Source organism: Ixodes scapularis, unplaced genomic scaffold (genome assembly GCF_016920785.2).
Source record: "Ixodes scapularis isolate PalLabHiFi unplaced genomic scaffold, ASM1692078v2 PGA_scaffold7__128_contigs__length_106722199, whole genome shotgun sequence".
In the NCBI taxonomy this organism is placed as follows: domain Eukaryota; kingdom Metazoa; phylum Arthropoda; class Arachnida; order Ixodida; family Ixodidae; genus Ixodes; species Ixodes scapularis.
Window position 1 is genome coordinate 470,927 of NW_024609882.1, and position 23,818 is coordinate 494,744.

General features: G+C 48.6%; 1 protein-coding gene across 9 annotated transcripts; it reads left to right on the forward strand.

Moving 5' to 3' along the window:
- The first annotated feature begins 4,176 nt into the window (after positions 1-4,176).
- LOC8027361 lies at positions 4,177-23,297 on the forward strand. Of its 9 annotated transcripts, none has more exons than XR_006076626.1 (14): positions 4,177-4,237; positions 5,592-5,760; positions 6,149-6,270; positions 6,369-7,131; positions 8,328-8,487; positions 12,469-12,600; positions 14,906-14,947; positions 15,016-15,075; positions 15,133-15,174; positions 16,356-16,409; positions 18,560-18,622; positions 18,720-18,771; positions 18,843-19,138; positions 21,217-23,297. XR_006076626.1 is itself a non-coding variant. In XM_042286492.1 (12 exons), exons 3-11 carry the CDS (start codon positions 6,859-6,861, stop codon positions 18,728-18,730), a joined length of 837 nt encoding a protein of 278 aa, XP_042142426.1. In that variant the 5' UTR covers positions 4,184-4,347; positions 6,149-6,270; positions 6,369-6,858; the 3' UTR covers positions 18,731-18,771; positions 18,843-20,444. The 9 variants fall into 9 exon arrangements, 3 of the variants coding, with proteins under 3 accessions (XP_042142426.1, XP_042142427.1, XP_042142428.1); XR_006076625.1 differs by having other exon boundaries at positions 4,188-4,347; positions 5,584-5,760; positions 18,827-19,138; XR_006076624.1 differs by having other exon boundaries at positions 4,188-4,347; positions 5,584-5,760.
- The last annotated feature ends 521 nt before the right edge of the window (positions 23,298-23,818 follow it).

The following is a 23,818-nucleotide window of genomic DNA, read 5'->3' on the forward strand; positions in this document are numbered from 1 at the left end:
TGGTGTATGTGGGACATTACACCCCTGGCTAGAAGATTATTTCTCGCGTGCAGCGTGCCTTGTTTGAGTAAACGGCAAATACTCGTAAAGATATGGTGTCACGTCCGGGGTCCCTCGGGGGTCGGTGCTGGGGACTCTACTTTTTTCTGTTTTTGCCAATGACGTGTCTAAGGTTATCGCTAATTCTTCAGTTTTGCAATGCAGTCGCCGACCGATTATTCAGACTTCGCAGGTACCGAAAAAACGCCCGAATAGAGCAGCGCGAAAAATCAGCAGATTGAAAAAATTGCCTTTCTTCCAAGTGGCCTTAAAAAAGCCACAAATAGTGCCTCGCTCCAGGTTACGCCTTTGTTTGCGTTCGGCAACTTTCTGTTAGCTCGAGAATTGCTGCCTTTCTTTTCTAGCGTTACGGTCAAGCGCTTTTTGCGCTTTTTAACGACACATTGCGGCAGCAGAAGAACAGATGGGGTCAAGACATCCAAGCCAGCGTTGTCCTAACGAGAAGAGAGGCACAATTCCACGAGCGCAAAATGGCGACTCGAAAGTGGGGCGGAGGCGCGAAGGGATGGAAGGAAACAAAGCAGAAGGAGAGTGACGATGATGACGTGGAGCTAAATGGGAAAAAAGGGGTAGCATAGCGTCACCTAGCGGTAGGACTCGGGAGTACCCAAGTAGCGCTGCCAAACCAAGCCAATCCACTTGCAGCCAACATAGAACTCAAAATGGCCACCACTCGGTGGTGTCTCCTGCTGATCGCTCGCGACGATTTTGCCCGAATAATCGAACTTTCGGACTTGAAGCCGTCCGAAACATTGGTCATGAGGATACACTATACCTATCTGGTAAGTCACGGTTCCTCCTTTAAGCGCGAGACACACGGTCGGCAGAATCGTCCGATCCGACAGTCCGAACGCCGCTCCGAGTCGCCGCACGTGACAGATTGAGACACACGTTTCCGACCTTGCATGCGACACGGCGACCTCTCATCGCCAGCCATCTTCTAATAAAAAGAGAATGGATTTACCAGCGATTTCACGAAACTAGCGAGGCGCGGCTTGAGCGTAGCGAGTTGCAAAATCGGTTTTATGAAAATTCCAATTGCTCCCGTTTTTCTTTTACTTGCTTATAGTTATGCACGTAGATCAAGGCCATACTTTGTGCAAATTTATATAATTATCAACTTTAAACAGCACGAACGCCCAGGTTTTCTCGCTGTTACACGGGAGAAAGGCGGGCGCAAGCGTACCCGATTGCCGGCCGCGCGCATCGCTGCACACAAGTGACGTGACGCTTGGGCGGCGGGGAGAACTGGGAAAAAAACTAGGTAGAACGGTGCTTCGGTTAACTAGAGTGAATCTGGGAAAACGAGATAGCATTTTGGAATCAGGAAGCCATCCGCATTCAGATTATGCCCTTGGATTAGGTAGCTCGAAAAGTCGGCTACCTAATCCCTAAAATGCTACCTAAAATGCCGGAGTCCCCTTTAAAGGGGTACTTCTTCATTGTCCCCAATTTGACTAAAAACCTGCTTAACACCAACAAACATCGCTGAAATACTAACCCAAATATTTGGCCAAAATAACTTTTTTTTGCAAAGTTACAAAATTTACAATTTTGGTCATCATCATGTTTTTCGAAGTGAAAAGTTCTACTGGCAACATTGAAATTGTGACGTCATGGGAAGGCAGGGGTTCACTCTTTGGGCTGTACTTTGTTCCCAACTGATCCAGTTTCATGGCGTCAAAAGAATGTTTTGGAAGGTCGCCCGAAATCTTCCATTCTGCTGGGACCTCCTCTCCTTCCACCCCCTTGTACAGCACTTTGTCATAGGCAGGCGCCCCCCCCAAAACAAAATCCTGGCAATGTGCCTGCCGTGACATCACGGCAATGAGAAGCGCAAGTATACCGTAAAATACCGCGCATCCACCCATTCCACAAAAAGCGCCCATTACCAAATTTGTGAGATCTGAGGAAATATGCACAGTACATTTATATGTAAAATTCATGACCGGACAAGCGCCCATCCCCCATTTTTTTAGATTCTCCAAAGTCTGAGTGGGTGCTTGCCCGGTATTTTACGGTATTTGAATCTTGGCCTCAGCGTCATTTTCATTTGCCGATGTTACAATAACTATTTTGAATTTCGCGATAGTAAATAGCATACCAGAAAGAGTAAAAGATGGCTAATTCGAAAAAGTGGTTAGGTGGGGTTGCCCAAAAAATCGCTGGATTTTTTAAGCAGGTCTCTTTTCTGCGAACACGACAGTGGTAGGAACGTTACTTGTGTCGAGCCAGAGAAGCCATATTGGGGGCTACCCCAGCTACGTCCACACTGGCTTTCATGGCAGTTATGTGCAATGCAGACAGCTTTCACTACTTCAACTGAGTGCCTAGGCAAACACAGAAGCAGCCACATAAGACAATCAGGGGAAGACGCCGAGTTGTACAGGCTAAGGAGGAAGGGTGCAGCAAGCTATCTAGTCCAGGCTATTCTTCTGAGAAATGCAGTCGATGGAAATGTAGGTCAGTTATTCCCGCCATTAACTTAGGTAACTAACGCAAACATTACGCTATTTTGCATATTTCTCTACAGCAATGCTAGTCACCCGCAACGGAAAAACCGCCACAAAGTAAAAAAAAGTCTGGTTGCATTGTTAACACGGACACCAAGTCCATTAGGAAAGGCCAGCTGTGCCATCCACCTGTTCATAAGCGAGCTGGGGTTCATCAAAGCACAACCGAGAATCTCTCGGAAGTACTTGGTTCCTTGTCAGTGGTTATTGAATAAAAACAAGGTGCAGCGGTGATTACCATCAGCACAGCCTTGCCACTGGCACTGCTGTTTGTTGGGTGGCACATGCACGACATGGCCTGCAAGCCACATATATCCCTAGAAGAAAGCTGCATAGGATGCACTTACCGTGGCTAGCGTCGCCACCCAGAGAGCTTGCACAAACCCTCTGCATGGCACGCAGTGCTGTTCGGAAAACAGTGGCACTGGCTAGCCAGTTGCTGCGAAGGCTTGCAGTGTCTTGCTGCTGCCTTGGTAAAGCTGCAAGTCACCCCTTTCACGCCTTGTGGTACCCATCAGCTTCAAAAGAAACGGTGTTGAATCGCGACCAGCTATAACCTGTCGCACAAGGGAGAAAAGGGTGTGAATGTGCAGACTTCTATCTGTTTGCTTTTGTCTCGCGTCTGAGTTTTGTTTGAGAAAAAAAAACAATGACACTTCTTTCCCAGTAACATGCAAAAGAAACGAGAACGGCTCGGTTATGAATAAGTTGTGTGCAGCAGAGGCACGGGCGCGAGGGCGTAGCTCCGCAGAATGTTCTTTTTGCACGGCTGCTCGTGCAAAAAGGGCGCTTTTGTGCTCGGGCCTGTGCCTTTTCTGCACACAACCTATGTTACAGAGTGTATAGCACGCCTTCGAGCACTCGCGTGCGGCGAGAAATCCATCATATACAAGGTACGATCGCAGGAAACCTCGCAGGGGTGCAGGAAGCTGCAAGTGCACGGTGCACCAGAATGTAAAACTAGAGGTGGTGATAGAATTTCACAGTTTGAGAATATGACGTTACTTGGGTCAAAATATAGAAACGAAAAACGTAACTGCCTTACCGGCTGATGATAAGGGCCATCGGAGCACGACCAACTATTTGTTGTGATCGGGGCATTCGATTGGATGCGGGTTGGTAAAGATTTGAAAAACACGAAAGAATAAAACATGTAGGGACGAAGACAGGCAGCGCAGTTCTTTGTTGACATGAAATGTAAGATCAAGCACATTATTCTGTCGGTCATCAAATAGTTTTGTTGAATTAGGTTTAGCTCGCAAGTCAGCCGTTCTTCGGCGGGCTTTCAGCTTTCTGCGATGGTTGTTTTAATCGTGAACGCAGGCTCAAACAATGTAGGCAGCGGCGCCAAATAGATCTGAAACGAAGGAACAGCTCGGACGCGTGAAACGAACACACATAGAGATCACATCACAGGAAAACTCAAACCACTCACCTTTCGTTCGACGACGGTTCGTCAGGCGTCAGGCACGATGTTTCCGATGTTTCTCCGGGCGTTGAGGAGACCGCGTCTGTTTCCGTGCGCCTATTGGTTGTGACGTCACCAAATTTCATCCAATAAAGTGCGCGCCGAAGTTTTTTCTAGTCGCCGGTCATAAACCAACTTTTTTTTCTTTTTTTCTTTTTTTTTTTTCAACGGGTGGATTGGCGGCGTTTTTTGTGCTGTCTGTTGCCTCTGTATTTCTAGGATTTGCAGTGTTTGCGGACTGATACGTTGACATGGAAGTGAACTGCGTTTAATACTTGGACCAATCCAAACACCTTTGCTTAATTGGTACGTGCATTTTGATGGTTCTCCCTTTAGAGTAGCCGGACTTCCTAAACGTCTCAAAAAAATAGGCACTCACTGGACGGTGCCTCAACGATCCGGCGAACACCAGAATAACATTACTAGAGCCAACTCAGGGCATTTAGGGATTTAGGTCTGCACTGCCGGGAGTGCGGCACAACCAGTGGTTGCACCGCGCTAGACCGGGCCAACAAAGACGATGAATGCGTGCCCATGTCACCTTATCTGCAAAAGAATCAGCTTACCTTGCAGATTTGTTTAAAAAAAAAAAAAAAGCCGTGAAAACTGCTCTTATGCGGTTTGTGCGAGTGAATTGTACGCCCAGGGGGACATTGTGCGGGTGGCTAATCTTAGTGATAAGTCGACTAATCAATCGTTAAATACCTTTTTAATTAGTGAAAATAGACATATGGTTCCAACCATGTTGAATGAACCTGAGACTGGGGTAGAGAAGAAACATCAAAACGTAGAAGGGTTCAGAAAATAGACAGGACGACGTCTCAAACTCAGCTAACTCATTTATTTAGTCCACCTCAATCTCAAGGTCATCTCCACCAACACAAAAAAGGACAAAGTTATACAGATCAAGATAAATGAGTTAGCTGAGTTTGAGATGTCGTCCTGTCTATTTTCTGTCCCATCTACGTTTTGATGTTTCTTCTCTACCCCAGTCTCAGGTTAATTCAACATGGTTGGAACCATATGTCTATTTTCACTAATTAAAAGGGTAATTAACGAATTTTAATTGATTAGTTCGACTTATCTCTAAGATTACCCACCCCCATAATGTCCCCCTGGGCGTACAATTCAGTCGCAGAAACCGCAAAAGTGTAGCTTTCACGGCTTCTTTTAGAACAAATCTGCAAGAATAAAAAAAAAAAAGCACCCTGATATTGCTGCCTATTCTAGGATCCTCTTGGAATGGGTCTATCAGCCTAAGCAGCTGCAGGGAGCTTCTGCCAGCATGTTGAGAAAGAAATAAGGAGACAGGCTGGGTCCAACTTGGTTACCTCACCAGCCAGTTTGGCTATGCTGCCGCAATGCGTCGTGGGAGTCTTCCTGCACGCGCAGAACACGAAAGAGAAGGAGTCGTGTCGTGCACAGCTCTTCCTAAGAACTAGAGTTACGGGGGGCGTCATGCATGCTCCCAATGTCAATATCCAGTTGCCCATCAGCATTGGAGTAAATACAGTTAGTATTCTAGTAAGGTGGTTTTTCCAGACTTGCAGCGTCAAGTTCTCCGGAGGCTGGAGGTCATCCAGCTGCAAGAGCAGGGAGATCAACTTACCATTGGGACGCAGCAGTCTATAGCTGCTCGACTTGTGTCTGGGCCATTTCCTACCATGGAGGGAGCGTTTGATAGCAGTCTGGTTGCTGACACAAAACAAGCTTTTGCAAGTATTAAGCATTTGCCTAAAGCAGGGGTGGCCAGGCTGACCCGGCCTAAGAGCCGCAAACAAAACTACGAAACCTCTAAGAGCCGCAAGGTGGGGGGGGGGGGGGCAAACTTTTGTTTAGGGCAATAAAGGAAGCTTGAACTACCTTTGATCTATCTGAATTATAAGCAGTCCAACAGTATGTAAGGTAGCAGTAGCACAAGTCTACCAAACTGCAACCTGCATTTCGATTTAAAACGCCTTCCATTAATCTTTTTGGGGAAGTGCTCGTGTGACCGGGAGGGGCCGCACTTTAACACGCGAAGAGCCGCAGCTTGGCCACTCCTGGCCTAAAGCATCTTCAGGCAAAACAGGAAACGTGTGTATCGGAACATTGGTATCGTTTCCAGGTCCTTGAAGCCACCCGAAGAATCTCGGTGTACCTAAGTGCAGACAAGTTGGCTGCAAAGTTTTCCTGGCAGGAAAGGGAAGACCAACTTGAGCAAATTCACCATGGCAAGCTGCATTGTAGGTACGTTGGCAGCATAGATGCTCATGGTGTAATTTAGTAGCTTTTATGGACATTCTCTTCCTTCGCGCACTGATCGAGTGACTCTTTGCCTGTTTCAGATGTTGTGAGCGCCGCACATCCAGCTGCTACATTCTGCGTCCAAGCTGGAATCAAATCCTGTCTTCACTGTGCTTTGCAAAGACAAGCTTGTGTTTGATGTAGAAACATTTGGTTTTTTGGGACAAAGGAAACCACCTATTATAGCTTGAAACTTTCCTTCAGTGAGCTTGTGAATATTGGATTGGGGCATTGAGGGTGGTTAGCCTATATCCAATGTCTGTTTTCCACCAGGCAATCTGGAGCCTCTGCCTTGATGGAAGAAGGCAGCAGTTGGCAAGCAGCCTTGCAGCGGCATACGCCTTTTCAGCCCCTGCAACCCGAGCATCCCACGATGAAAAGTCCATCTCAGAAACCTCGTTTTAAGGCTGAGAATTGCACTTTGGATTGACTTGTGCTTCACTTGAAACTTGTCAAGAGAGGTAGCAGCATAGCTGATGTATGTTTCACATGCACTGTGTTGCCCTTAGTTGTTGAAGCAGACTTTGGTTGATGGCAGACTTTTCGCGGTGTTTTCCAGCTTTGGCGAGGCAAGTGGTGCCTCTCCTGGTGGAGATCCGGCAGCACGTGAGGAGCCTGAAGCAGGACGTGGACGCCGTGAGGTCGCACGTTCTGCAGCTGGAGGCTGCCTCTCAGCAGGCTGAAGCCCCCCTTCCTGGCCCCGTGGCTTTGCCCTCCCTGCTGTCGGATCTGCCCCTGCGGACATTGCCAGACGTCCAGGAGGCCGAGCGATTGCTGGCCGACGTCTCGGTCAGACAGGCTCTCGTACGTTGCACTTCCACCTTCCCAAACAATCCAACAAATGTTGCCACCTACATTTTGAGGCGGAGCAAAAGCACACGCAATGTCGACATGCAGTCAAATTTTATTCTAAGCGCAAGTTTAAGGAATTTATCGGTGCCTAGGGAATTTAAGGTCTGCTCACACTGCATAGTTTCGCAGAAATGAAGTTTTATACAACCGGCTAATTCACCTTCACACGCAAGGACAACATTGACCTTGGCACGGTGCTGTCTTAATCAAATTGGTTGAAATGCGAAAAAAAGAGCAGACATGCTTAATGTGGGAGAGCTCGCACTGGGCAAATGACATGCCACAAACTCCATAAGTTAAATGTCCCATGAGGCGTACAGAAAAAATATGGAGCACTCGCAAAATATCTCGGTGTAGTTGAGACAGCTTGTGTAGCACTAAAAGAACAGTGATCAGTTTCTGGGAAACTATGCACAGTGTGAACAGACCTCCTTGGGTCTCCATGTAGCACTTGTCGCCTCACCGCGGTTGCGTACAAATGAAGGACTGCATTCTGCCGCTCACCCCTATCCACACTGGTTTACCAACCTGGGCTCTGACTCAAGTACGAGATTGGCCATAAACGGGCCCTCCCAAGAAGAGCTTTGCGTTGGAGGTCACACTAAGGTGTTTTTGATTGGCATCAGCGGAGTCCCCTCGGAGCGGTTCACAATATTCATTGGGTTCTAAGTAAATATCTTGCCCCATAGGCAAGAACTCTGCGCATCTTTTTTCTTTTGGATGTTCAGATGTGCATTTGTTTTGCAAAAGAGATTTGCATAACAGGTGCATTGTGACCATGTGCCTATAGTACTCACTCAAACCAGGTTCCAGTGCTGCAAATATGGGGCTTGCTTGCTCGATTACATGTCAGTTTGGGACTCTATCAGCCTGCTTTGAAAGCAAACGGCATAGTCCGAATTTAAAAGCTGGAATGTTTCAGTTCCAGGCGACTTATCATTGGCAGCTGCGTGTTTGTGTACCAAGCCCAGAGCTGGATGACCCTGATGCGCACTGCATCTAGTTGCTTATGTCGGCTGTTGTTCTGTCTTGTCAAAACATTGCGTATCTGCGTAGATTACGTTGGCTTTGTTTCACTGCAGTTTTTTTTGTAGGATTTTTAAACTAAACTTAGCCGCTGTTGGCACGTGTGTACATCTCCTTGACAGAAAGTGCAGCTGCTTGGCAAGGGGTCCAAGGCACTTCAGCGCTGCGTCCAGATCTTGGTGAGGCTACTGCTCACCAACGACCTGCAGCGCAACTACAGCCTGGCTGGCCGGCAGAAAAAACGAGCCTTCAAGGAGCTCCGCATGGGCAAGATCCTGCTCGGTAATCTCCCTCATTCGTCCGTGTTCATTCAGCATATGCCGGTGGATCAGAATTTGCGACGCCTTCGCTACATTTCCATGGGCATTTAATATTACGACGAGAGCTGGCTCGTTTGGCGACGGCGTTAGCGGAAACAGATATTGCGTCATCCCTCCGAGAGCAGGTGGTCAGAGGGCATGGAGAGGAAGGCCAAAGCGTCCCACATCCTCTCACCATGAGACCGGCTATGGCCGACGCTACAAGCAGGTGCGGCCAATCCGGCGCCCAGATCGTACCGCGTGACCTCCCGGTTCCATGCACCGTCACGCGGCCTCGAGGTGCCCCAGCAACGTCCGATGGAAATTCCTCTCCAAGACGACGTTCCGCAGAAAGAAATGGCGGTTGCACTGGTTCCAAATCCCTCGCCACATCCTGCCTAGACGTCCGTTTCCCAGTGGGCTCAAGAACACGCCTGAGCCCTGAGCCCTTGTCATCTTCTTCGGATGAGAGAGCAGCCAGGTTGAAATGCGAGCAGGCGCGCTGGAAAGCAAGTCTCGCCAACCCTGCCGAGCGTGAACGTTATGAAAGTGCGGCGAAGCAGTTCACGCAGCGTGTGTTGGATAATAGCTTTGGCTACGCACGTGCCGTGGTGCGAACGAGCAGGGTCGGCGAGACGTCTTTCCAGCCTGCCTACTGGCACACCACTATCACCCATTGAACTTGGCCGCTTTCTCGTCCCAAGACGTTTGCAGGCAGCAGCTGTTTGCCGAGGCATACTCTTTGGGCGACCCGTCAGAAAACGGGACGGTTACGCGCGATGCACCAAAGCGAAGCGAATGACGCCGTCAGAGTTTCGATCGGTGACATAACAGTGCGCGTGATCAGTGCATGCTCTTGCCCTCTCTCTCTCTGTGTGGCGCGACCACGCGCTCTTGCGAAATAATTGAGCACCTAAGGCAGCCTGACATTGCGTCTCGCGTAACCTAGCTGCGCTCTCACGCTCTCGCCCGTCCCCCTCGGCAAGCACTGTGTGCTTTAAGCGGTGGAAACTTGGAATGCTTCTTCCGTTTTCCCTCTCGCAATGCCCTCCGGTATGGTGCCTGGAGCGCGTCTCCGACTGGTGTGTTTAGCGTCCTATCCCGCCCATCCATCAAAAGTGGTCCCCAAGTGGCAACAAACGACGTCGCAGAAGCCGGAGTGTCCTGCTGTCGGATGTCGCGATCCTGGCGGTTGGTCGTAGAAATGCTGGCGAAAACCACAGGCAAACGCGAGTGTCGCTGTCGTCGCGGCGTCCCAACTTCCGGCTACTCTAGCTTCCGTGGACTGCCGCATTGGAAAGCGACCTGCAGCAGAACAGGTGTCTGCCATATGTACCACAACTGTTGGGACGCCGCCAGGTTCGCGACCGGCGGCAGCATGAGACTTCTGTGACGTCATCAGGCGGAAATCGAGGGACCACTTTTTTGGACGCGGTAAACACACCAGTCGGAGACGCGTCCAGGCACCTGTGCTGATGCCGCCAGGAAACCGTGGAGGGAGCTAGTCACAGCTCCCGTTGTAAAACATAGTTCTGGGACGAGTCTCTCCACTAGTAATGACAGCCAGCGTAGCATTGAGAACTTTGTCCTCCGACAGGAATCAAATGAGGGCATTGGGACCCTTGGCGGCGGCAGGTCCTCCAAGGTCAGCAATTGCCCCCGATTGGAGACTGCCAGTTGGCTCAATTCTCGGTAACAAAACATGCTCAAGGAGTGTTCCCACCAAAATAGTATAAAATTTTCTCAAAATCATCGTTTTTCGGTTTTAACAAATTTCGCATTTCCGTCACCGTCAGATGTTCATCCGTCTTTTTTTTTTTAATTAAAAGCGGAAAGTCCACAGCCCAATTGTAGTGTAAAGCTTGCCCAAGCAGTAGGTATGCTAGAGGCAGAACTTGGAGCTCTGGCACTATGTCATCGATCTGTTTCTTCTGAATGCTTTCAACTGCACCGCAGGGTGACACTTGGGACAACAAGAAGACTGAAAACGTGACAAACACTATGCGTTTTTGCGCTACCAGGGAGCGTAAAAACACTTTTTTTGGCCTCCATCTTATTGTTGCCCCAACCCTGCAGCGCAGTTGAAAGGATAAATGCGTAACCAACTAGCCCCAATTCAATCGGTGTTGTTCATTCTTGACTGCCTTCAAAGGTTATTTCAGGCGAGCTGGATAAGAAGAAACGATCCCTGGAGAAGGGGAGTGAGAGACAAACAACCCTATTGAAAAATCTCATTTGTAGGAGAAATTTCTCTGTTCAATAAACGCGCGAATCATACAAGATATATAAGGAACTTGCGAGAAGTTTCTTATATGTTCCTATATATTTTATATAATGCTTATATGGTTCTTAAATATCATGTATGATTCGTACGTGTTTATTGGACGCAAGAAATTTCTCATACAAGTTGCTTTTCTGCTAGGGAATCTCCAACAACAGCCAGGTGACTGGTGTGCGGCTGAAAACATCGGGGCCAGGCGGATGTTTCAGCTGCGCACCAGTCACCTACACTCGGAAAACCCCGTGCGTCTACTTTCCCTCACGACACTCGGAGAGCCAATCACCGCAACTTACGGAGGCAGCTCGGCCAATGACGATGCCCAAACATGTTTAGACCAAAAAACGCAGTCCGAGTTGTGACATAAAGTAATGAAGCGTGACGTTTAGCATTGCTTAATGTCGCAACTCAGACTGCATCTTTTGGTCTAAACATATGTTTGGGCATTGTCATTCGCCGAGCTGCCTCCGTAAGTTGCGGTGATTGGCTCTCCGAGTGCTGCGTGGGAAAGTAGACGCACGGGCCCTTTTAAGAGCGTAGCTGTTGGAGATTTGTGTTTGTCCCCTCGTTGGCCTTCTCTAGGTCGTTGAAACGTTGTAGGTGCCATTGCCTCCTTGTCCCTAGGGTTCAGCGTAGAGATTCTCAGGGAGTCAGTTGCTCGAGCTGCCACCGCTTTCCGGGCCGCCATAGCCGACCTCCAGTTCCGTCGCTCCGCGTTGCCTGCTGCACCGGCCACCACCGCAGCTTCCTGTTCTGTTACGTTCCACGTTGAGTGTTTCCTTTAGGTCTTTTCGATATTTCGGGCTTTCATTCGATATCTATATTTTAACGCGGCTCTCGTATTTTCTTATTTGGGGAATGGAATCGGACAGCGAATGGATCGACGATGCAAGCCTAGGCTTCTAGGCTTCATCCCATTCTTTCGTTTTTGTCGCTAATCAAGGGCAGTCAACACCGTTGCGACACATGTGCACTTCAGACATCCCTTCCGTAAGGAAAAGCCGAACCGCATGTAAGTGCTTTAGCGAGCGACAAGACGACCGACAACGACGAGTGACGGAGATTTCTCACCGTGGTGGCCGGTGCAGCACGCAACGCAGAGCAACGGAACTGGAGGTCGGCTATGGTGGCAGGGTCACGTGACGTCAAGATGGCGGCACCCATGAAATGTTGCCGGTCTATGTACATCTCGAAATTCGGAGCTTGTTTTTCCGGTTTTTCTATTTTTTTGCTCGGGTCCGGAATATTTCCGCGTTTTTTCGGTCACGGTAAAGAAATGAGCATTTATTTGGGCCGATATTGCGAGAGTGGATGCATCTATGTGTACCATTTCTAGAAAACACAATATATTTTATAAGTATTGCGGAAGTTCATTTCAAAATGGGGCGTATCGAAACATTTCACGAGTTAGGAAAGCTCACCTAGGAATTTTTTGGGTTGTACCGATTTCGAGGAAGCCGCCTTGAGGTTTACTTTTGGGGGTTGATGATGGACTAATTCTCTCCAGTTTTCGTATGATGACCAGCTTACCTTGAGCCTTCTTTTAACGCTTCAGGATATTCCTTGAGCTTACAAATGAAGTCTGCATATTGCTGACTCCTGCTCTTTGTCAAACATTGTAACGGAATGGCAGAAGCTAGCGTGATGACTTTAGGGTATTTGTGAAGAGTGAATGTGTTGTTGCAGCTGCTGTGGAGGAGAAAACGGGGCAGGACAGCGACAGTGTGGAGAAGGCAGTTGGTCGCTACCTGGCTGGCGCCCCTGCCCGGGCCAAGGAGGCCAAGGAGAGGGGCAATGGAAACAGGGCTCTTCAGGATGGTCAGTTTCACTTTTAATGGCAGTCATTACGCTAATCCTGTAGTAGCGACTTGGATGTATATAGCTTGCTGGAGGTTCGAGTCTCAAGAGGCTCGGTGATTTTCAGCATCGGTTGTTCGAGCACTCAAACGGATAAAAATAGTTGGGACCGTCCCTCCAACCTAGAAACTAAATATACTGGAAAATATCTCTGTCTAGCACATACTTTGTGAGTTCATTGGCCTATGGGCTGGTAGCGATTTTGGCCGGGTGGATGGCCGGCGTTACCTTTTTGTACTACTTTGGCAAAGCTACTGTAGCCGAATTCTCGAATGCTCCGAGCTCGCAAAGGCGTCGCAGAATACTTTGGAAAGCATTCTGCGGGGCCTTGCACCGCAAGCGCGAGGCGCTGCGTTGGCGCCGAGTGAGAAAGCAATATTGCTTCATCATTCGGCACTTGGTGTCGACGAAATACGGCGTTTGCGCGCTTATCGATAGAGAGCGTTCGTAGACCGGGTTTGCACCTCCGCTAACGCCAGATCGGTCGTAGAATAGTTTCGCCTGGGCATGGTTCGCAGCCAAGACGGCAGCCATGTTGGTTGCAGTGCCCCATGCCCAGGCATAGATGACCGATCTAGCATTGGTGGAGCTGCAAACCCAGTCTACGAAAACTCTCTAATAAGCGCGCAAACCATGGTATTGCACCAATACTGAACACGTATACGCAATGCCCGGCGGATACTTGGCGGACGCTCCAAGTACTTTATAGACATACGCGCGATATCCGGTGGCTGCTCGGACGACATTGTAAGTACAAAATTGGCATACGCGACCCCCGGTGAATGCTCATCCGACGCTCCAAGTACTCTATGGATATACGGGCGATATCCGGCGGGTACTCCGACGACACTGCCCGACTCGATTGACCTTGGATTAGCGCGCAATGTCCAAAGTGCACTCGGTCGACGCTGCTAGTACTCTATAGATATACAGTCAAACCCACTTATAAGGAACGCAATAGTTCCGCCAAAAGTGGTAGTTTTATCGGTAGTTTGTTATATCTGGACTTACCTTTAAAGCATTATAAATAAGGACCTTTAAAACGTTATAAATAAGGATAATGAAGCTGGTACTGGTAGTTTCAGTCTGCCAGCTCTTTATTTAAAGGAACTGTTTGCACAATTCCAACGCGCCCCCAATCGTAATGCGCAGGAAGATTTAGCTTTCGGATAATCAAAAAGTATATTGCTGCCGATTTTAGCGTGCAAGTAAAATAATGAAGTTGACCACACACCTTATAGAACAGATTTTATGAAATGCACACAACACAAAAAGAAATGCCGTGCACCAGTCCGACGATGGTTCTTCCCTGTCCATGCAGGTAATTAATACTTGCTTTGGTCTAAAGCGTGTTAAGTGCCGCGCCTCTTGCGCACGTACGAGCGCGCGGCTGTGGCCTCTGGCAGGGTCGTCTTTCAAACACTTTGCGAGCTCGTCGGGTGGCTGGGATTCCGAGGCCACGCAGTGCTGCTCTGTTGTCATCTTTTTCCGCCAGCGTGATGCCCTTTCGTTAAATAAAACCTCCTAGTGGATTTTTTTGTCCCCCCAATCTTAAAACGACAGAGACGAGACGCGAGGGAATGTGCGTAATGCAGATACCAAAATGGCGAACGTAAACAAACGGTCACGATGGTGATGGGGCCGGCCACCTTGCACCGAGCAGCACGGCGTTGACTCGCTCCTTCTCCTCCTCTTCCCACGCACACCCCATCGCGACTTGGGAGGGCGTTTTTGCTTTTGTAGTTTTGTTTGCTGCCCTGCTACGCAGCCGCGGAAATTACCTGGAGCGTCTCCCGGAGCGACCAAAATGTTTTTATCTCTTGTTTTTCTTCTTCTTTTTTTTTTCGAAAGTGGATTTTGTGTTTGTTGTAACAGTATGATGCTTTGAAAAACGGTCGTTTTATCTGGACCAGTTTTAATGAGTAGGGCCTCGAATTCCTATATTTTCTGAAAGCTGTTCGTTATAACCGATAGGTCATTATGTGTGGGATCGTTACAAGTGGGTTCGAGTGTACTCGACGTCCGGCGGGTACTCGGCCGACGGTGGCGCTACTCCGGCGATATTGTGCCGGTACTGCCCCGCTTTTTAAACGATGTTGTCTAGACGTCGTGTGGACGGGAAGAACCGCATATTGGCAGTATTAGCGAGCAATATTGCGTAGATGCTCGCTGAATGTTCTTGCGCCGCTTGGGGTACGTTGCCGATAGCATTTGTAGCTAGGAAGGTGTATGCACATAGCCTCGTTTCTCCCTTTTGAATGGCCAGATTCCACGGATGGGACCACGGTCACGTTCCACTTCAATGCAGGTGTGCACTCTCGTAATTTTGGCCTTCCATCGCCGGCAGCCAGTTGAATGCGAAATGGTTCTTTGCAGAGCCAGAGGTTTCCCGAGAGACTCGACGACGGGGCGGCACAGCAGTGGCTCTTAAGATGGGTCGGTTGTCTGGGTGGCATTTTAGGGCTCCATTCTAAACGTCCGAATCACTTGCAGAGCTGCCACAAGTCCAGAGCGAAGCAGTTTCCACGGGGACGGGTGCGTAGCCACGCTGTTCTTTTCGTTGCTGAATGTGTTTTATTGATTTCTATATAGGGGGAAAGCTTTAGTGTAACGGCTGGCAGTAACCGCCTGCTGTAAGGAAAAGCCCGTAGGTGACCGTATAAAAACACTCGAGTTCCTGGCAGGATTTGAATTAACCAGCTTGAGATTGTGAAACAAGTGCTGTGCCCCCTGTGCTGTGGAGGGACGGCGTTTGGAACGCACGAAAGCCATCTCTTCCCAGCCAATTGACAAACCCGAGTCCACTTGCTCGAGGAAGGCGCGAGGGCCGGCACTGGCCAATCGTGGCCACCCCTCCATTGTCGCGATTGGCCAGCGCCAGCCCCTTCCTCGAGGAAGTGGAGGGGCGCCTCCGTAGGAGTGAGGTCTGGAAATTGGGCGGTCAGGCGCCGTCGCCTGCTTCCTCGTTCAAACATTCTCTATACATACAAGTGAAGAGAGCCACCGTCTCGTTTTACTTTCACGGCGTGATGGGCCTTTGAGCTAATCGCACCGTAACAATCGGCGACAGGCCCGATAAGCGCAGATTTTTTGCTTACTGATCTTTGTCAGCATGATCGAGCTGCGATGTTTTTTTTAATTTGGGCACGGAAGCTTTTGAGGAAAGCCCACAAACTTCCTTCTCCTTTGTGGGCTCTCTGGCAAACCAGTTCATGGTGGTCTCTTGACAATCTGATCTGTTCTTTGGTGCATCCTTCGTGATATTTCGCACGTTTTGTCTCCGATGCGCGGGATGAGTTGGTTGCCCGACAAAGTGGGGCCACTCCGGCGAAGGCTAGACCGAATTGATTCTCTGGCTGCTCCTGTCGCATGACAAGACACAGCAACGCTGGGTGCGAATAGGTTTTCAAACCCCAAAGTGCGAAACCTTTACCCTAAAGTGAGGTGGAGTATATATTGGAACAGGTTCCGGGTGAACTTGTACCTTGATGTCTATCCTGCGTGGCCGACAGTTGGATGGGCTGTACAACGGAAGACTTTTCTTCTCTTCATGAAGAGCTTTTGAGAAACTGCATTAGCATATTAGCGTCAACGGGATCATTGCATTATTAAGGGCGGCAAAGCGCTTCTGTGCTTTGAATTAGACGTCAATCACACCGCTGTTTCCAGTGCGTAACTTTGTATTAATTGCAGCCTCTTGCCATGTCCTCTTGCAGAGTTGGACGGTTCGAGCGGCAGCACTGCAATGACGGCTGTTGCCATCAAGACGGGTGTGTTGTTGGACGAGCAGTTTTCGAATTAAATCTAGCACTAAGGGAAGCATTTGAGGTTCCTACAATGAAACAGCTGGAACACGTGGCAATGCTCACAAAGTGGCAGCCCAGCGTGTGATTATCAAAATCCGGCAGACACATGTTTGTTGCTTTGTAATGCATGCAAGGCATATGCACAAGTGCTCAAAATGGGACCAGCCCGTTTCTTGAATAGTTTCTAGGATGTGGATGCATCGTGGTCAACTGTTATGGGGCCAGGGACAGGAACAAAAACTTGTTGGTGCAAGTTACTCGTTTTATAAAAGAAGGCGATTAGATGTATTGACAACCTAGATTTATGAACAAGACTCGGTTTTTTAGCTTCTAGCTTCTTGTGTTCATCGAGAGTTGTTATAATTCAGTAACACTATAACTTGAGAAGCCAGAGTAATATATTGTGAGCGACTTTGTTAGCAGGCAGATTTTTGTGTGAATTTTGCAAAGTGCAGATTTAAGATAATTTGCGAGCACGAAATTTCTCGATTTGGAGCAATACGTTGTGCATTAAGTACCATATATTTGCGGGATAAATGTTTTGCGTTTTATTTCAAGTTGCGATATTCTCAAAAACGAGTTGGTTTACATTACAGAAGGACTGCTGCTCTTTCTTGATGGAAGTCTAGCCACAGAAAACCGCAGCATAAGACTCATGGCACAAAATATTCTTTTAAAATAACATTTGTGCAAATAACGGGTAACAATTTACGATGAAGCTTGTTTCGTACCTGAAATTTCCATCTTTTCCCAAAGACACTGGGTGTAGGTGATTTCTAGCTGTCTTGTGTTGCAGAATTTTGGAGCAAAATAAGCTAGTACATTTTAATATGAAATACTTAAAAGGATCTATGTCTCTTAATGTTTTATAGCCGAGCTGTTAAGGGCTAGTTTCCTCAGTTTCCTGTTTGTGGACTAATAAATCTCGCCACAGAACTCTGGACAGCTACCGCCATCTATGAGCAACGGCAGCAACCAGACAACCGGCCTTGCTCATAGATGGCGGCAGCCTTTCCAGCCTTTCCGCTCTGGTTTTCACCAGGGTGGAACGGCTGAATTTCTCTAGGCGTCGTCCTAGAAGTCGTCCTCAAAGACCGTGCCTAGATGACGACGTCCTCTGGGCATCGTCCTCGAGGTTGTCCTACAAGTCTTCCTCGAGGTCGTCCTGGATGTCGTCCCTGAGGTCGTCCTAGACGTCGTCCCCGAGGTCATCCTAGGCGTCATCCTTGAGGTCGCCCCAGCATAGTACAGCTCCGCTGGCCTTCCTTCTTCACCAGGGTGGAAAGGCTGAAAGCTTTTTGTACAAAGTTGATGCAATTAATATTGCACCAACGATATTTTGATAGAGTATTAAAACATGCCAAATGCATAACAGACTCCAAAGATAATTGAACAGGGCACATAGAAAAATTATTGCCTCAGGTGTCTTCTAGCTTTATGGAATTTCAGCGTAAGTAGGGTGTATACTTTCCGGCGTTTATTTATTACAAAAATCGGCGGATGTTTATCGGTGTTCATTTGTTTCTAGAAAACCGGAGCTTTTTGGTGAATTCAGTCGTGCAGACTAAAAAGGGTGATTATGGAGGGAAAGAATTGGGAATGTTAACGACCACTGAGGAGGAAAAACAGTTCAAATGTAATGTCCAAGTTTCCCACTTGATAATTGTAGTATATGCACGCGTACGTTCTAGGCTGGTGTCTGTCATTCCTTCCTGTTGACGAGTCGCAATGTGGAGAAAAGAAAGACGGGCAAGCTGCGTGATTCTGGGGAAGAGAATGACGCGTAGGACTTTTTCAATGAAAAAACAACATTGCTAGGAAAAAAGAAACCGGCGTTTTTTAGTTTGTTTTTCAATGATTTTTAATTCCGTCATGTCTATCGGTGTTCTCCGGTTAAAACCGGAAAGTATACAGCCTAAGCATAACCTAAAGTGTCCCTCGGTGCTTTTCTTAATTTGTCGTTAGTAAAGTGCATCGAGGGCATTTCTGTCGAGACAGTTAAGCATAGACATGTCGATGTCTATGCTTAACTGGTAGCATCTCGAGCTAAGTGTCCTTTTAGGATCTCATGGTGTTTTAGCTAATGTGTTGCTGTGGCATCCCTGCATTTCCAGAGCCAGCAGAATTTGTTGAAGAGGATGAAGAGCCTAGCAGCCATCTTGGATCTGTCACGTCGGGTCAGTCCTAAAATTGGCTTTATTGGGGGGGGTTTTTCCTTTGGGCCTTCCGAAGCATTACCTGGATTAAAGGCGATGGCACTTTCTTCACTCGCAGAGCCAGAATGATACGAGGAAGTTTGGGAACCCAGTGCCAGCTCTTACCAATGGTATGTCCCCGATAACATTTCTTTCTCTACTAGGCGTCAAAATGTTATGTCTCAGATTTTGTTCCTTCCAGGGGGCGAAGGACAGGCCCAAATCTCCAAACACAGCTAGGTGACCCCCTGACCAGATCACTCGCCTGCACAAACCGCCTTGGTGTCAATTGCGTGGCTTTTCCCCATCAAAACAAGGCCCTTTCCAGTGTGGTCAGTCTTGGGCTCCTTCTGGGTGCTTGCAAAGAGTTCCCATTGGCTGGGCCACTGCAGTGGGTCCCGTCCGGGACGAAGCGCTATCGCGGGCGAACGTCGCCTGCTTGCACAACGGGGAACGGCATTGCAACTTGGCCCGTGCGGCCAGAACGACCGGACGTCCGTGGGTCTTGGGGATTTCTTTCTGCCGATGTGAAGGCTGGTTCCAACGCTTGTGACTGCTATCGACCATGTGCCCTCCAACCTCCTAAAGGGACGGTGAACCGAAATTTGGATTTCAGAAAATAATGCAGGAGCTGTAGGCGGGACGCTACAATCCCTACAACACTACTCGTACGGCGATATCTCGAATGGACGGCCATATTTTTGGAAAAAGAGGTCGAGATTGAACGAGACGCGTGACCGTGAAGATACCTAGCTTCCTCCTCTCTTCGCTCCCTCAAGGCCGCGACGCGGAGAAGACGCGAGGCCGTTCCTTCTCGGAGAAACATGACGTGAACATTCCTGCCAAATGCGCCTCCTTTTCTTGAAAAGATAGGGTCATCCATTCGAGATATCGCTGTACGAGTGATGTTTTGGTGTTTGTGGCATCCCGTTGCACGCTTTTGCCGCGTGTTTTGTGGAATCCAGAGTTTGGCTCAGCATCCCCTTAATATCCCTTGCAACGAGAACACTCTGCATGTCCCCACATATGTTTCCTGTCTTTTTTTTTCATTCTTCATTTTTTGGCTCAAAAAACTTCCCACAATATTAGAAGCAGGATTTCATGTGTTCAGAGTTTATTTTTTGTGGGAAGGTGTTTATTTGAGTTTTATTTTTCCCCGGAAATTCAAGGTTATTTTTGTTAGATTCCCAATTCTCCGAAATTTGGAGCTTTGTTCTCACTTTTTAACAAAATTAAATTAAAAAACATACTTTAAATTCATTAAAAAAAAAGTCGCCGGTATCGAAAGATATTTCTTTCGATACCGGCGACTTTCGATTTCGTCCTGGGACAGTAATAACTGTCCCAGGACAAATCTTGAAAATACAAGGCAATATTTTCAAATAACCAAAGCAGCGTAAAAACCTTGAGCATGGCCTCCTCCTACTAGGAAACCTACAGGTTCCCATTGTTGACCCATCTTTGAAAACAGAACCTGTTTTCCCTGGAAGGAGTACAAACTGGAAAAGTCTGTTGGTGGATTGTACTGAACGAACCTTGAATTTCCTTTTCTCAATCGTCCGAGAGAAATAAAACTGAATTAGCCTCGACTCGAAAGCCCTGTGCTCCGACGAAATTTATTCCTCGATTGGCTGTTTCCGAGTTGATCGGATTTATCCCAGAACGCCCAGTGACAAGCGAGCATTTCTCGTAGGTACATTTGATCTCATAAATCGTGCAAAAGCTCTGCTCTAGTCTAAGCTAGTTCCAGGACCGGCAGGTGGAGAAACAGTCACTAAAACCTGCTTCCTGGCGGCTTCTCTGCCAGAGATATTTAAAGTAGAATTAACTAAATCCTCACGAATTAGCGCGCGATTGTTTATCAACATTTTTTTCCAAGTTTTATGCATTTTTCAAACCAGGCGAGCGACTGGTAATGTCAAGTCGTCTGCGAAACGTCCCACTTGCTTTTCGTTTTGCTGCTCAACTTGCTTGAGGCAGACAAATATGGCGGGACGAAACTCGCATTTCTCGCCGTGTTTTGGCACCCGGGTACAGCCGAGATTCTCGAGCTATGGGCCGCTACTGTTGTGTGCCTGACTGTCGGGTTATGGCCCCAAGGAAGAAACATTGGCGATATTTAATGCGGGCATGGTCGTGCTGAGCACAATGTAACCACACCACGTTGAACTGAAACTTACCTTGCTTGCCCGTAAACAGCGGAAAAGCTAGATCGCCGAACTTGCAGTGCATGGGTACTATAAGGCAGTTGAAGCAGCTTCTGAAGCTGGGAGCTTCCACTCTTAGCATGTCCTAAAGATGCCTTCATCCGCAATGTGGGCACCGAGCAATCGGTCCCACCTCTGTAACCAAATGTTGGCTTTATCCTGGGGGTGTCCATACAGTAAAACCTCGTTATAACAAAGTTGAAAGAGCGGTCGTAATTATTTCGTTATAACCATTAATTTGTTATAACCAATGTCCATTTCTTCCCACTATTAGCGAGCAAGGGGAATTATGATTGCTTCGTTATATCCATTAGTTTGTTAAATCCCATTTTGTAATAACGAGGTTTTACTGTAATTGGTTGCTTCTAGGTCCGGGGGCGGCATCTTGGCAGGAAGTCTGACAACATGGGGTCCTCGTGGAACCGACTGTCGCGGCCACCTCTGCACTCTCCCCCCGTCGTCTGCGACGGACCATGGCCGCAAGCAGACGTAATCACGCGAGGTTGAACAGTTGTAGTTGTTTGGACAAAGTTGTTGTGGCCTCCCTGCAGCACAGTGTGTTGCAACACAACCTGCTGGTTCGGGTGAGGGGCTCTTCTCGGCTAGCTTTTGGAGATGGCGTACGCTGCCCGGATCGATTTTCACCCCATGACGTTGTACAAGTGTTGCTGCAATGGTGACGCAGCGGTGGAGCTGGGTGCGGGAGACAGTCGTTCGCCAGCTTGACGGTGTACTCTTGGCCCTGGCAGCCAGGAGTCGGAACGCCACGACAATCTCATTGTTTTTGTTTTCTACGGGACTTTATTTGCTAGGATCACGACATCCAAGGGACTTCACTCTGGCTTTTGCGACGTCATTTGTTGTCGTGTCTTGGACACAACCAAATGCTAAACGCAGCAGTTGGAGGCACGTTCCAGGCCCTTAGCACAGCAACTTTTTGGGCCGCAAGCACCATTAAAGTTTTGTCTCTAAACTGCAACAGTTCACTTTGTGCCCGCTCTGCATGAAAGTAGACGCCCAGGTCCCAGTAAACGTGGCTTTGCTACGAAATGGTCGACCCGTGTTTCGATAAATGGCACGAGGTGGTTCTACTCCATCGGCCGGTCGGCCGCCATTTGCGTGCCATTCATAGACTGCTTTGTGTGAGCCATGGGTTCACAGGCGGCAAGAGCCAACAGTTGTACAAGCTCTTCCTCGGACACTACGACGGACTCGAGGGTGACTCGGGGCGGCGAGGAGTCTGCGGCCAGAGGACACAACCAGCACAGCCCTGGGTTGTACTCGAGTGGCGGCACAGTGCCCCGAACACTGCCTCCTCAAAAGCGGTCCGCCTTAGAGCTGTCGTGGTGCTTGGGATGGAGATGCTAGCTCGACAGTCGAGGCAAGCTCCCACAACCTGGGGTTGGGTCGCCACATCTCGACGTGGGACACAACGCCTGGCGCATTGTCCTTTGTTTGCCGCTTGGGAACTGGCTCGTGATGTGCGGGCAGCATGGGACGCCAAAGGCACCAGACGACCTAATGGCGGCATGCGAGCTGGCAACCAGAGACTGCATTCCCAACGTCTGCTTTTGCCAAACTCCAAATCTGGCCAAAGAGATCCAGTGCTTGCGAACGAGCGGTCCAATTAATGGTGCGCGTAAGACGGTCGCATTTCTTTGGCGCATAGATTTGGTCGGTAGCCAATATCTTAGACTGCAAGTCCTATCTCAATCTTGGCACTGGGTGTAAGCCTACGCCAATAGACGTGGGGCTTTGCCGATACTCTCCGTTGAAAGGTGGCCCATATTGGCACTGTCTAGGCACGGCCAAAGCGCTCTGGGCTACTACATCACGACGGAAGCACTGCGACATCTCGATCCCACATGGAGTATCGTCGACGTGCCAAAAAAGTCCAAGTTCCAGTGGCCCCCAATGTGGCATCCGCGGACACGTTCCGTGCCCGTCGTGGCTTCCCTCGGTGTGTGCACAAACGGGTTGGGGTGTGGCACGGTCGAGCTCGTCCAAACTCTTTCAAGTTCATCCATCTTAGGAGCATTTTTGCCATTTTGTGAATTCATTATTACGACGCGGAAGTCGCAAGCTCGTCGAGCGGCCGAGCCAATTTAATGCTAGTGCTGCCAAGAGTTTGTCATAGAAGGGAACAGGATTTCCCCGGCTCCCTTTGAGAAAAAGTTTGTTTTCAGTTTGGATCTGTCAAGTGCTCTCGTTCTGCCCTTTTTCTGCCTCGTGTCTTAGAAATGAATAAAGACCTCGAGCTGCGTCTCCAACTGGCACTTTACCTGCCAGCCTTCTATTTGGAGTGCCTGCTTGCATCGCATTTTAGACAATACTTAATTTTCTCTCGCAATTATAACTCGTTTATGCACTTTTGAGACAGCTTGTACCCACCCCCTGTGCAACATCCCGAGGGTATCGAAATAAACAAATAAAAATATGACTTATCCGCACCCATATTGTTTCTACGAAGAGCTACGTAATTTAGAGGCAAACGGGACCACTCTGGCAGCGCACCTAACTGCCCACCTCTCGACAATTTACGCCGTTTTCTCTCCAGACTTGCATTCTGGGCGAAAATATTTGTTCATAAAATAGAAAGATTGAGTCCACTAAAAATGAAGGTAGGAAGATAAGCCCATCGGTGCATGGAACCAAAGACAGCAAGGCGAGAGCGTGTGTAACAGGGCGCCGTCACCACGCGACAGATGAGCAGTTCTTCTTCCCTAAGCAAGCAGCCAGGTGGGGCTAATTGTACGTTGTTTTCAATGAACCTTCCGTTGTGCGCCTGCTTCGTCCACTCTTCTTCCAAGCGACTAAACATGTCCATCTTTAGGTGAATCTTGGCTCCATCGCGCCCTTCTACGCAGCAAGCGCTCGATCCAAATACGAAAAGAGAAAACCGTGCAACCTTTGTATCTCCCACGGCTGCGTGCCAGCCCATGGGAGAACCGAGGCTCTCCGAGACAAGAAA

Coding starts and splice junctions, on each gene's coding strand:
- LOC8027361 (XM_042286492.1), top strand. CDS start 6,859: ATGGCAGACTTTTCGCGGTGTTTTCCAGCTTTGGCGAGGCAAGTGGTG. Junction 7,132..8,327: donor TCTCGGTCAGACAGGCTCTC/GTACGTTGCACT, acceptor TCTCCTTGACAG/AAAGTGCAGCTGCTTGGCAA. Junction 15,076..15,132: donor AGCAGTGGCTCTTAAGATGG/GTCGGTTGTCTG, acceptor AATCACTTGCAG/AGCTGCCACAAGTCCAGAGC.